The sequence below is a fragment of the Mastigoproctus giganteus genome, chromosome 3, assembly GCF_048544385.1.
Source record: "Mastigoproctus giganteus isolate SK-2022 chromosome 3, ASM4854438v1, whole genome shotgun sequence".
Taxonomy (NCBI): Eukaryota; Metazoa; Arthropoda; class Arachnida; order Uropygi; family Thelyphonidae; genus Mastigoproctus; species Mastigoproctus giganteus.
The window spans coordinates 52,317,014-52,331,420 of record NC_143577.1 but is presented as its reverse complement, the minus strand read 5'-3'; the positions used below and the strand labels follow the sequence as shown (position 1 = coordinate 52,331,420).

Genomic DNA, 14,407 nt, shown 5'->3' with positions numbered 1-14,407 from the left:
AAATAGAACCTTGACTCGTCACTAAAATTCTATCACCATTCTTCATTTTGGCTACCTCTAGCCCTTTATCACTGAAGTAGTAGTGGCATGTGATGCAAGAAAGCAAGTGTATGAGCTTATGCAGCATCAGCCAAAAAAAAAAAAAAAAAATCACACCATTCCCTCCAAATGCCTGTCCAGTTCCTCCTTAAATTTTTTTAACCTTTCAACTTCCACGACAGATGGAAGTTTGTTCCAGCAATTAACCACCGGCTGGCTAAAGGCAAATTTCTGCACATCTATTCTACATTTTCTTAATTTGAATTTATGCCCCCTTAGGTTCGTAATCTGAACAAGTGGAAGGATCCCATCAGAATTCAGCATGCCCAACCCATTCAAGGCCTTATACACCTCAATCAGATCACCGTGCAGGTGCCTAGTCTCCAGCCACTGCAATTTGCAGAACTTAAGCCTCTCTTGGTAAGAGGATCCCTTCATTCCCCTCACCAATCTTGTTGCCCTTCTCTGTACATGCTCAAGTAAATCTACATCCTTCCTAAAATGAGGCCTCCAGACCTGTGCACAGTACTCAAGGCGTGGCCTCACCATTGCCTTATACAGAGGGACAATCACCTCCTTCTCCCTGCTAGCAAAATTCCTATATATCATTGACAAAACCCCATGACCTGCCCTGGCAGCCTGTCTGCATTGCTTAGAAAACTTCATATCTGACTGCACAATTACTCCCAGGTCTTTTTCGTTTTCTACCACCTTAAGTGTAGTACCACACAGTTGGTATGTTTTTCTGGGGTTACTTTTACCCATATGCAGTTCTTTGCATTTGTCAAGGTTAAACTTCAGTTGCCACTTCTTAGCCCATCTGCCCAAATTATCTAGATCCTGTTGCAGTAGCAGACTGCCATTACTGTCATTAACAACCCTGCCAGCCTTTGTATCATCTGCAAACTTCGACATTAAGCCTGATATACCTTCATCAATATCATTGATAAATATACAAAACAACAGTGGACCTAACACCGAACCCTGTGGGACTCCACTAATAACATTAGTCCACAAAGAGCAGCACCCATTGATTACCACCCTCTGTCTTCTCCCACTTAACCATCCTTTTATCCATTGTAGCAACTTACCCTTAATACCATTCTGCTCCAATTTTTACAATAGTCTTCCATGCGCAACAGTGTCAAAAGCTTTCCTGAAATCCAAATATATATGATATCAAAATTATTTTTTGCATCCAGTTCCTTTGTAACCACATCATAATATCCTATCAATTTGTCAGACAAGACTTTCCCTTAACAAACCCATGCTGTGTCTGAATTATTGTTGCAGTCTTGTCTAGATGATCCTGCAATGCATCTTTAACCAGTGACTCCATTATTTTACCTGGAACAGAAGTTAAACTAATTGGTCTGTAATTACTCGTGTCACCCTTCGATCCCCCCCTTTGTGAATTGGGGATACATTTGCACATCTCCAGTCCGTGGAAACCTCCCCTGAGTCCAAGTCATGCACATTATTATTATTATTATTAATAGCCATATGGTGCAAGGAAGCCCGAGGCTTATGCTGCACCAGGAAAAAAAAAAAAAAAAAATCCCGAGTTACCCTAAGAGACAAAGAGTCAAAAGTAGAAGGAAATCATCAAGAAGGAGAAGAATGATGATATCCAGCTCAGGACCCTGGGTGTGCCAAGCCCATACTCACCAGATGTGAGCCCCCGGGGTTGAGATGTAGCACAGTGGATTTAAAGTAATGCAAAAGATGAAAGCTATCCTGGCTTATCTAGTCATCTATTAATGACACTCAATCAGTTAACATAGTTTCTAATCCTTCTGAGAGAGAAAAGGCTGTCAGCCACAGCCTGCTGATGAATTATCCAATATACTTGATGTCTGAGTGCTCCACAACCTTGTATGATGCCACGTACATGTGTGTTCTGATGTCCATTAGTGTCTTCATCAACCAGCTATCTTAGGATCTTGTCCAACATGAACAACAGTTTTCCAGGTGGACTGTCCATTCACACAGAGCCGAACTATTCAACCCAATTTAAACTTGTTCAATTAGGTATACACTGCTTATATGTATGGTTTCACATCCTAAATTCCTCTCCAACAAACTGAATTGCCAATATTCAGTTTTCTTTGGCAGCTAATAATAGCAGGTATCACATTGGCCATTCCAGTGGTTCTGTGTCAGTGGTGTAGCTACATGGTGTAAGAATTACCAAAGCGTAAGGGTCCACAGGTCTAGGTCTATCCTGATAATTTTTTTCTAAATATTTTAGAAAGAAATCTATATCAAATAATAGTATAATATAGTAAAGTTCCACCATATGTTATTTTTTATATTCCCAGTAATGGTGGCTAGTGTTGAAAAGTCATTTAGTAAATTACAAATAAAACTACAAAAGAAATTCTATAGGGCAACCAGATTAAATGGTCTCTCTCTCTCTCTCTCTCTCTCTCTATACTAGCTATTGAACATAAAAAAAGTTGCCAAAATGGACTAGTGATTTTGTAAACATAAAGGCAAGGAAGATGAATTTTTATAAAAATGCAATTTATAAATTAACATAATTTTAACATTTTATAGGTGATTAAATTACTTATTTTGTTGTATCAGCTTTTAAGATTAGATTTGATGAATATAGTTTAGATTTACTGAATATCATTTAAAATGTACATTACAAATAATATTTTTTACAAATAAAAGGCATTGCATAGTAATGAAAATAGAGGGGGGCATTGGTGGTCTTTGCATAGGGGCCCAAAAATTCTAGCTGCACTGTTGCTTATTCTGCTTATTCTGCTGCACTGTTGCTTATTCTGCACTATTCTGCTTATTTTTATTTCCAACTTATATAGCCTGTTTATTTGAATATGCAAATATTCACACAGTTCTAATAACATTTAGGGTAGGTATGTCAAATTGGCAGCCCTCACAGTTTTGCTGTTCAATTGTTGTCAGCTTTCATGTTTTAACAGTATTAAACCTATATGAAAATAATGATAAATGTTGATATTTAATCTCTATTAAGGGATACACTAACATAAACATAAAGTTTAAGAATTCGTAACATACTAACCTTTGTAAACATTGATGGTTATGAGATTGCATATTTTTGTGCAAGGAGAAATAATATGCAAAATATTTAATTTATTTTTCTCATTAATGCCACTAGTGTACTGTGTACAGATTAGTGTGCCATGCAAGTTTCCCAAGAATCATTTGTGTAGTCTTCTGATAACTTTCTGCAGCCCATGAGCACTTCTGAGTTTGACACACCCTGTTTTGGGTATCATATTGTTTTTCTGACATAGAATGTATGTGTGTTTTAGTTATACTGTATATCTATCTATCTATGTATGTATGAATTTATATTTTTTCCTCCTGTATTATTAGTTCTGTATTTTGAATCTTCAGCAGATTACGAAAAAAAAATACAAAAAATTCAGAGTTGGCTTTATTTGTAATACAGAATTATAAAATATAATTACAAATAAATAGAAGTTAATTACATAGTGCTTTTTTAAAATATATTTTCCAAGTTTATACACATTTTCCATATTTCCATATGTACATATAATATTTTGTTTAGCTTCAATAAAGTTCCTCGAATTCTAGACCTACCTTGCATAGCTGCTTTACCCACCATGAAAGAGAGTGGTTTGCTGTAGCTGTAGCAAGGAATTTTAAATCTGGAAATTAATTATGTAATCTCTTAACTGTAGTTAAATGTAAATTTTTATTTATTTTTGTGAAAGATCATGTCCTCCACACATTTTTTCAGTGACTGAAATATATGGGAGTATATAATTTTATTTGTATTTGAAATTTTGCTGGTCAAAATGTTTTACCATAAAATTCATAACAATATACAAGGGAATGACTACCTTATTGATCAATTTAATATAACTTATTTGTTGTTTCTGTTATTGTTAAAACAGTATGTTTTGTTTTACTGCAATTGCTTATAGCATATTATCTGTTAATAGATATCAATATATTTTTGTATTTGATACTTATGCAATTTACTACAGACATGAATTTCTATGCAGTAGTCATTATTTCATGTATTATTGTAAACATCATGTTATATAAAACATCACAATGTCAAAGCAGTTTTGTACTTAATTTTACATCATCTGCTGTTACATATCAGCATTAGAAATAGTAAAAAAAAATGCTGAGAAAAGTCTGTTATACTCATATTTTTAACCTTCTACTGCTAGTATGGCATCTGAAAGATGCCACTTTTTAAAATTTTTTCTGTTATTTTTTTAAAATTTGTAAATGAAATCAAATTCTCCCCTGTAACTGTGCCCACCGATATTCTCTTACTGGTTATACAATATTTTCTGTTTTTATTTCGATATACTATCAGTTAAGAGACATTAATTTTTTGTGTGTTTAACAGATGCCAAACAAACAAAAGCATCTATCTTCTAGGTAATTCCCACTTCCCACATGGCATCTCTGAGACAAGCAACAGGTGTCTAATCTTTCTACAGTGCACTGGTTTCGCTGGCTAAATGCATATGACTGAAAAAAAAAATAGAGACATTCATGTTGCATCTGTCAGATGCTGTGCCAGTGTCTGTGTTTCAGTCTAGGAGATGTTAAAAAAAAAAAAGAAAGTAAACTGCAGCCATTATCAACCCACTGCAGGATGGAAGCTTCCTGAACAATTCATGTTGAAGGAAATGGACCATAATCTGCCACGCTGGTCCAGTGCGGGTTGGCAGATTGACCGTATTTAGTAGTCAGGGGCTTGAACCCCGGTCTACTCAAAGAGCATGTGCTACTGCACTCTTGCTCCTGACCACTGGGCTACGGAGATGAGTCACCTTAAATTCTTAAAAAAAAAAAAAAAAATGGTAAAAACTTTATTGGTTTCTCTCATTTATTTTTGTTTGATATTTTTAATTGAGTTTAGCAAATCATAATTAATAGATCACTGTGTTCAATTTAGTAATAAAGTTAAAAATTTATTTTTTTATAATTAAAACAAAAAGGGATGTCTTATAGATGCCACATGAACATCTTTGTTAAATTGAGGGCAAAAGCAAATAATGGAAGGTTAAGTACCCTGTAAGATAAAAACTTATTTTGTAAGGCTTCATACAAATTCATCTATTTGTTTCTTAACTGTCTATGTAAACTCCTTATGTAGAAATAAATCAGTTACCAATTCTACCAATTGGTAACTATGGTACCAATTGGTTACCAATTCTATGATGATATTCTCTTTTCATGCTGATAAAACTTAAATCATCTTACATTTAAAAAAAAAAACAGTTGTTGGGTTGGGACAGTTCATGGACACATTTGGTTTGATAAATTATTTTAAATATTTGGATAGTAAAAATTGAAGCTATATACACTTTAAAGAATAAATTTTTCTGTAACATTCATAGCAGCAAAAAAAAATTGCCCCTGACTTAAGAGTTTCAGGACAAGTGAGGTTAGCTTTAAGTCATAAATGCTAATTGAAAAACAACATTAGTAATGAAATAAGCTCACTTCCTTAAGCCTGTCTTTAAAATTTATTCTCATGGATTATTTATATTAAAAAGTAACTTTAAATTAATCACATGAATATTCCACAATAAACTACATGAAGTTAGTTTATCATGAAGTAGTGACATAATTAATTATTATATTATTAGCCATATAGTACAAGGAAGCCTGAGGCTTATGCTGTATCAGGCAATAGAGAGAGAGAGAAGTAAAAGGGAATCATCAAGAAAGAGAAGAATGATGATATCCAGCTCAGGACCCTAGGTGTGCCAAGCCCATACTCACCAGATGTGAGCCCCCGGGTTAGATTTGATCAGATAGGCTTGGACTTTAAGTAGCCCCATAAAAAAGAAAGAAGTAGACTTATGTCAGTTTATTGAGATAACAGTGCATCCTGTAGATGTTCTTGTTTCAATAAGATGGCAAAGTAAGCCATCCTGTTGAAAGAAAATGTTGCAGTATGGCTTGTAGTAGTGTAATTCAGGCACAGTGACCTCACTCAAATTTGATGGTTTTGATCACCATTTACAGTGCATTTCTCTTATTCACTTGCACAATAGTGTCAGTTGGTTCTTTACCTCCTTGAATTCTGTAGGGATGTGGTTTTGGATCCCCTCCCCTTAAAGTCATTCACAGTTTTCATGTTAATGCATGGATATATAAAAAATGCCTTCTAGCCAACCGTTCTCAAAAGGTTGGCTATACTACAGCCCTTTAGGAAAGCAATTCCTTGGAACCCAGAGAGCTCTATGGAATTGCTTCTCTCCCCCCCCCTTATTGTTTTTTTTTTCACCTCTTTTTGTTTTACTTTGCCTTAAATTTTTGCGTGGACCATTCTTCTGGTTGTTTGGTGTACTTTAATACTGAATTTTTTGTGCACATGTCCAAAATGCAAATTTGGTCGAAAATGACTTTGAGCAACTGTTCTTGAATATTTATTTACAAAATAAAGCTCAACAGCTTTATGCTCTGCTTTCCTTGGAAAAAAAAAAAGAAATTCAGCTTTAGCCTTACTATAAGTACCAAATATTTTTTTCTAATTTTCTACAGCTCTCTCTGCCTCACTCCACTGAGAAGCAGCAGTGGATTTTTGTATTCCATGAATTATTTGCACAACCATAGCTGGGTTATCAGTGTGTACATACTCATGCCACATGTTTGAATCCATGTGTTACCACAAAATACTCTAATATCCTTGTCTGTCTTGTAAACTCCTAACCCTGTGAGGTTGTACACTGTGATGATACATAACTCTGTAAAGACTAGAAATGAAAATAGTGCTATGTTTATACAGTGTATGTTTTGTTGTATTGTTTAATCATTTCTCACCACTTTGCTATTGGGAAGCCAATGACTAGGAAGGCTGCTTCCCAGCACCCATCCATATCATGAAGAGGTGGGCCACAACTCTATATGCACTGCCCTTAGCGAACTAGGCAATAGTGCAAGTACTATGGGTGCTACAATCCCTTACCATTAGGCCCAATGGTATTAGCAACCTAGTGACAAGAATGAAGAAGGCAGTAAAATAAATCCTATCCCAGGAATGGGCCAATCAAAAAAAGTTTTTTTTTCTGCATATAGAGCTACTGATCACCAAATAGATTTGATATTGTCACTATAAATCACAGATCTTTGAGTCTATGTCACCCTTAGAAAAATAGTTGACTGCATGATTAATTACATGATTTTTATGGCAATGATTTTTATTTCTTGAAAGGAGTAGATTGTGAGGGAATTCATTAAGCTACCATATTTAATTTTGCAGTACCATTTAACAGATTAGTTTAAATCATCTCCTGTTTTTCAACATATTTAAAGATGTAGGCAATGACAGATGATTTTATTTTATGCAATAAAAAGGTGGTTTTCCTTATACATCATGAAAAATTAATGTGTTCTATTATGTTCATCAAAGGGGAAAGCATTTCCTTATGATTTTATCTTAAACTACTTGAGCTGTAAAAATTCTGATGATTTTTATCAGAAATACTAATCAAACTTCTATAAATAAATATATAAATTTACAGCCATTGTCAATTGTCAATCCACTGCAAGATGGAGGGCTCCTCTACAAGTCATGTTGAGAGAAAGGGACCATAATCTGCCATGCTGGTCCAGTGTAGGTTGGCAGATTGACTGTATTTAGCAGTCAGGGGCTTGAATCCCAGTCTACTCAAAGAGCATGTGCTATTGCACCCCCGCTCCTGACCACTCAGCTACAGAGTAAACAGTTCAATTCAATTTTCTTAATTGGTGTTTAGATTATTAGCTAAGTATATTTCCATTTCAAGGTTCTGGCCATTGCTTTAAATAAAACCTAAAAAAGTGACGAAGATTTATTAAAACTCTCAACTGCTGTCAAAACAGATCTCGTCATACAATTATAATCCTGATTATAATGGGCTCAAACATATTTAAACTATTTTCAGTGATACCAACTGATGATGTTGAAAAATGTAAATACAAATGGGAAGAGTTTAGAGAAGTAATCATTAATGTTTTATATCAGTTAAGAGATGTTCAAGATTTATATCTATATGGATCAAATGAACTTAGTGGCTGGCAGAGAAGAAAAATTCATGGGATGATTATAAATTGTCAGGAGATGAACAGTCTTACAATAAGTACAAATTGATACATATTCAAGTTACCCAAGAACTTGGCTGGATAAGGTAGATTATAAGAAGTCTTTGGCTAAGAATGCAAAGAAAAGCAATAAGAAATTCTTCACATATATTAACAATAGAAGGAAAGCATTGAATTACATTGATACAATAGATATGAATGGTATAAATATTGATGACCTTGTTAGACTGCTGATAAACTGAATAAATATTTTTGCATCTACATTCATACATGAAGTTTTCAGACAGGGAGCCAGCAGAAGTCTGTCTAATAGTGATTGAGAGTTAAACGAAAATGATTTTATATTAACAGAAAGTAAGGAGGAAGAGAAACTGCTACAGCTAAAGGTGAATGAAGCACCTGGGACTGATGGAATTTGTCCAATTCTACTAAAAGAAGCTGCAAATAGTGTTAAACCATTAGCTAGCTATCATAATTAGAGCATCCTTAGATTCAGAAGAAGGTTCTCCCTGCAGATTGGAGATATAAATGTATCTCTTGTCCACAAGGGTAATTTAAAGGGTGAAGTGGATAATTTTCTCAATATGGTCTGTCCTTGTTAATAGGAGAGACTGTTTTTATAGAGATGGGATACACTTAAATAGAAGGAGATGCAAGAAAATTTGCTAATGCGATTAAGACGGTTTTAGGTAAGTTGGAAAACTACTAACTTGGGGGGGGGGGGAACACACACAGACTAATAGATTAACAATAGCCACAGGCAGAGGGGAAAGTGAGTCTTGCACTGCTTGTCTTGGAACAAGCAGCAGCCTAGAGGCTAACTATCATACTAGACTGAATCCACCAGTTCTCAACTGATCGCCAAAGATAAGCAACAGCTGGAAAGAAAAGTGTCCAGAATTTTAAGACCAGCTGAAGGTCCTCGTGGTAAAAGCAAATACATGAGCTGTATTAGCATTTGTAAAGCAAGCTTATACAGCATCGACCCAAAAAAAAAAAAAAAAAAAAAAAAAAAAAAACAATTCCCCATTTCACCCATGTGTTTACTCCAAAATTTCATCTAGTTCTGCCTTGAATTATTTAAGCTTTTAACTTCCACAACAGACTGAAGCTTGTTCCAGTAATCAACCACCTACCGGTTAAAGGCAAATTTCCGCACATCTATTCTACAACTGTTTTTCTTCAATTTGAATTTGTCTCCTCAGGTGCATATTCTGACCAAGAGGAAAAAATCCCATCAGCATTGAGCTTGCTCAAACCATTCAAGGCTTTGTGCACCTCAATCAGATCACTGCACAGGTTTCTAGTCTCCAGTCGCTGCAATTTGCAGAACTTAAGCTTTTCTTGGTAAGGAAACTCTTTGTTCCACTCACCAATCTCATTGTGCTTCTCTGTACTCATTCCAGTAACTCTACATCCTTCCTAAAATGAGGCTTCCAGACCTGTATGCAGTACTCAATGTGTGGCCTGACCATTGCCTTATACAAGGAGATAATGACCTTATCCCTGCTAACAAAATTCCTGTATATCATTGACAAGTAAAGAAGGCTTTGCTGTTTCTCTTTGCATCCTTTGCCAAAGATTTCTCATAATCTGCCTTCGCTTGCCTGACCTCCTTTGTGACTTGATAACAGACTAGCTTATATCTACCATAGGCTTCTGTGTCTCCTGATAATTTATATGCATCCTATGCACTTTTCTTCTCTGCCATGTCTCACTTACTTAATCTGACATCCATTTACATGTAAATCTTGAACAGTATTTCTTAGTTGGTATGAGAAAAGTCTAGTAGCTGCCAAGATTAATTCCTTGAATGCTTCCCATTTAGAATTTCTGTTGGTAACATCATCAGTTGGTCCCACTGTATAGAATTTAAAAACTGTCTGAGACCACTGTAGTCACCTTTAAAAAATCAAAAACCCTTCCCTTTACTTCTGGTGTACTGATGTGGTATTTACTCAAAGATAGTTAAATCTTTGAGTGAATCCCACATCAGTACACAGTGATGACTGCCACCTAGTGGTTCCTTTATCTGCAGATTCTTAATGCATGAATAGTCACTGCTGATAATCAGATCAAGAGTATTACTCCCTCTGGTTGTCTCCAACATGCTCCTGTAGAAAACAATTGTCCAATAAATCCACAAAAGTCTTGCTGGTGTGCAAGTGACCAACCCACAAGTTCCAATCAAATCCCCCATTATAAGACAATCTGATTTACTGGCCCACTATTTTTCTGTACAGTTGTTTGTTGTACTCATCAGAGTCATTAGTCAAACACATAAAATCAAAGGAAGTGGATGCACTTCCTGTGATTGTGTTTCTTAATTAGCAGCATAACCCCTTCCTCCCTTTCTATCCTTTCTGTACACATTGTATTGCACTCTCCTAGTTAGAGCTGCTAAGAGACCACTTATCTAATTCTGTGTTGGGCTATCATTTGCATGGATAACAGCTGCTATTCATACAGGCATTGACTCCATTAGTGTCTGTAGGGATCTGTGGCCATGCTACCTGCAAGATATTCCACAGTTTTGGAATAGATGACTCTTGCAGGTCCATACGCCTCACTTCCTGTTCCAAAACATCCCGCTGTATTTAATTGCATTGAGGTCCAATGACAAGGAGCATAATCATCTTGGAAAATCACATTTCTGTATGGAAAAAATGCAACATGACAAGGTGAACATGATTTTCTAAGAGCTGCCAGTGCATATGGACCAGTATTTCACCTCACCAGTGAAATGTTGGTCCATACACACCAGGGGTTTAGTTCTTGCCAGCAAAACTTGCCCTGTATTACGCAAAGACCACCTGCATGTATAGTGGGTGCCATGCACGATGGATCTATGGATTCATGTTGCTTGCACCACACTTGAAAGCATCCATTGACACGTTGCACCAGATATTTGGACTCATCCAACCAGCAGACTTGTACATTCAACATTCTACATGGATGTTGAATGAACTGATGACATTGAAGAAAAATTAATGGGATGCATTTAAATTATTAGGTGATATAGATGCTTACAGTAGATATAACTAGTCTGCAATCAAGTCACAAATGAGGTTAGGCAAGCTAAGGAAGGTTATAAGAAGTCTCTGGCAAAGAATGCAAAGAAAAGTAGCACAGACCTCTTTACCTGTGTAAAAAGTAGAAGGAAGGGATTGAATCACATTGGTACACTAGGTATGAATGGATTTACTATTGATGATCCTGCTCATGTTGCTGACAAACTGATTGGATATTTTGCCTCTACATTCACATATGGAGAATTGTTAATTAGGGGTGGGAATCCTGGAAGTGAGTCAAATTCTGGTGGGCAGCTGAATGTTTTGTTATAACTGAGAGGAAAGTGTAGGCAAAATTTTTGAAGCTAAACAAAAAAAAAGGCACATTGGGGTGTATGGGATCTATCCAGTTATATTAAAGGAGGCAGCAAAAGAGGTAAGAAAACCTTTCATGATTATGACTGCATTACTGGATTCAGGGAAAGTTCCCTATGGATTGGAGATGTGCAAATGTAGTTAAAGTAATGTAGGACCATCTAGACAGGAATGCAGTTATACTACAGTCACAGCATGGATTTGTTAAAGAGGTAATCTTGTCTGACCAATCTAATTGGATGCAGTTAAAAAGGAACTGGATGCAAAAAATAATTTGCATCATATACTTAGATCTCAGAAAGGCTTGATACTGTTTCACATAAAAACTACTGTACAAATTGGAACAGTGTGGCATTAAGGGAAGTTGCAGCTATGGATAAAGGGATAGCTGAGTAGGAGAAGACAAAGCGTAGTTATCAATGGTCATTACTCTTCTTGGACTAATGTTATTAGCAGAGTACACCAGGATTCAGTGCTGGGCCCACTGCTATTTCCTATATTTATTAATAATATGGATGAAGGTAATATCAGGCTTAATGCCCAAGTTTGCAGATGGCACAAAGGTTGGCAGGGTGATTAAAGACTAAACAAGGTAATGCTACTGCAACAAGATCTAGAAAAATTAGCTAGATTGGCAGAGACATGGCAAATTGACATGACATTTAAATTAACAAATTAAGGACATTTAAATTGACAAATTCAAGCTACTGCATAGAGATAGCAGTAATCCCAGATTAATATACCAGCTGCGTGGTACTAAACTCAGGTATTGGAAAATGAAAAAGACTTGGGGATAACTGTGCAGTCAACTATGAAGTTTGGGCAATGCAGACAGGCTACAAGGACAACTCATGGGATTTTGTCACTTATTCTGTTGGCAGTGATAAGGAAGTGATTATCCATTTGTATAAAGCAATGGCTGTGGCACATCTTGAATACTCCATAGAGGGATGGAAGCCTAGGAAGATTTTTTAGGAAGAATGTGTATCTGTTGGAATGGGCACAGAGAAGAGCAACAAGATTGGTGAGGAGAGCAAAAGGGTGCTCTTAGTTGTGCAAATTGCAGCATCTGAAGACCAGGCACCTGCATGGAGATCTAATTTAGATGTTTAAGGCCTTGAATGGATTGTGTAAGCTCACAATGCTGATGGCATTCTTCTTTTTTCTCAGATTACACATGAGGGGGCATAAATTCAAATTGAGGAAGGATGGTTATAGGATAGATGTGAGCAAGCTTGCCTTTGGCCAGGGGGGTGGTTGATTGTTGGAACAAACTCCCATTTGGTGTTGTGAAGGTGGGTATTTTGAATAAATTCAAGGAAGACTAGACAAACTGTTAGAGGGGGATGGACAAGTGAAATTTTTTTTTTTTTTTGGTTCATGCTGTATAAGCTTTCTTTTTTGCATTAATTTTCACTACTGCTAATAATAATAACTACACACCTGTAAGTTTAACCTATGTGCCAGGAAAAATAATCAATAAGAGGTGTAAAGAAGAAATTCAAGATCATTTTGATGGGAGTGGAGCCATAAGGCATTCCCAGCATGGAATGGGAGATCATGCCCCAAAAAGCTGCATATCTACTAGAAGTATATTACAAAGGAACTGTATACAAAGAGTAATTTTAACATTATATATTTAGATTTCAGTGATACCTTTGATACTGTACCATAACCCCATGGGCTCACATCTGGTGAGTATGGGCTTGGCACACCCAGGGTCCTAAGCTGGATATCATCATTCTTCTCTTTCTTGATGATTCCCTTCCACTTCTGACTCTTATTTTCTCTCTCTCAGGGTAATTCAAAAAAAATTTTTTTTTGGCTAGTGCAGCATAAGCCTCAGGCTTCCTTGCACCATATAGCTAATAATAATAATAATTTTATTGTGGAGTAATATGGTAAGTGGGGGGGTCAGTATTGGGCCCCTTCACTATTTTCCATGATTTATTAATGATACTGATGTAGAGATTTCAGATTTTATTCAAAGTTTTCTGATGATGCAAAGGTGGATATAGTGGTTATTCAGAGTAATGCGGGTATGATATATGATACTTCCAGAGGATCTAGATAAACTTAGCAGATGGCTGGAAAATGGAAATTGAAGTTTAATAGTAATAAATGCATAGTACTGCATTTGGGTAGCAGCAATCCCAGAATAACATATCATTTGGGTGGTACCAAACTGAAGGTAATAGAGTGTGAAAAAGAAAAGATCCATGAATAATTACAAGCCAGCATGAAATTCTCATGCTGCTACAACAGCCCATGGCATATGATGCAAGAAAGCAAGCTTATAGTTATCAGTCAAAAAAAAAAAAATAAATAATAATAAAGAAAAGAAAAAACTAAATAAAAACAACCCTTCCCACATTACCTGCCCATCCCCCTCTAATAATTTGTCTACTTTCTTCCTTGAATTTATTCAAACTGTCCACTTCAACAACACCAGATGGAAGCTGGTTCCAACTACCCACTATCTAAAAGCAAATTTTCATATATCTGTCCTATAACCATCCTTTCTCAGTTTGAATTTGTGCTTCTTCATATGTAGTCTGATCAAGAGGAAGGATTCCAACAGTACTGAACTTATTCAATCCAGTCAAAGCCTTAAACACCTCAATCCATGGCTGGACCAAGGTATTTTCGTGCCCCGGGCAGAAAGATTTTTTGGCACCCTTTTACTAAGGATATATATATTTCTTGCCTCATTGTTCTTCTGTTTTTGGAACCTCTTAAGAAATGCTGCCTGGGCAAGGGCCCTACTAGCCTGTACCTTAATCCAGCACATGCCTCAATCACACCACCTCGCCTAGTCTCTATATGACGCAGTTTGTGAAACTGAAACCTTTCATTGTAAGGGATACACTTAAATAGAAAGGGTGCAAGAATATTTGCTGATGCTA

The 14,407-nt window shown here is 36.2% G+C and overlaps 1 protein-coding gene across 1 annotated transcript in view; it reads left to right on the top strand.

Moving 5' to 3' along the window:
• Nucleotides 1-8,594, top strand: part of LOC150087964 (sodium- and chloride-dependent glycine transporter 1-like) — a 285,384-nt gene extending 276,790 nt beyond the window's left edge. The window contains exons 17-18 of the mRNA XM_090369981.1: nucleotides 7,959-8,153; nucleotides 8,467-8,594. Of these exons, the coding sequence (XP_090226107.1) occupies nucleotides 7,959-8,153; nucleotides 8,467-8,594 (323 nt within the window). The remainder of the gene's footprint in view (nucleotides 1-7,958; nucleotides 8,154-8,466) is intronic.
• Nucleotides 8,595-14,407: the final 5,813 nt, after the last annotated feature.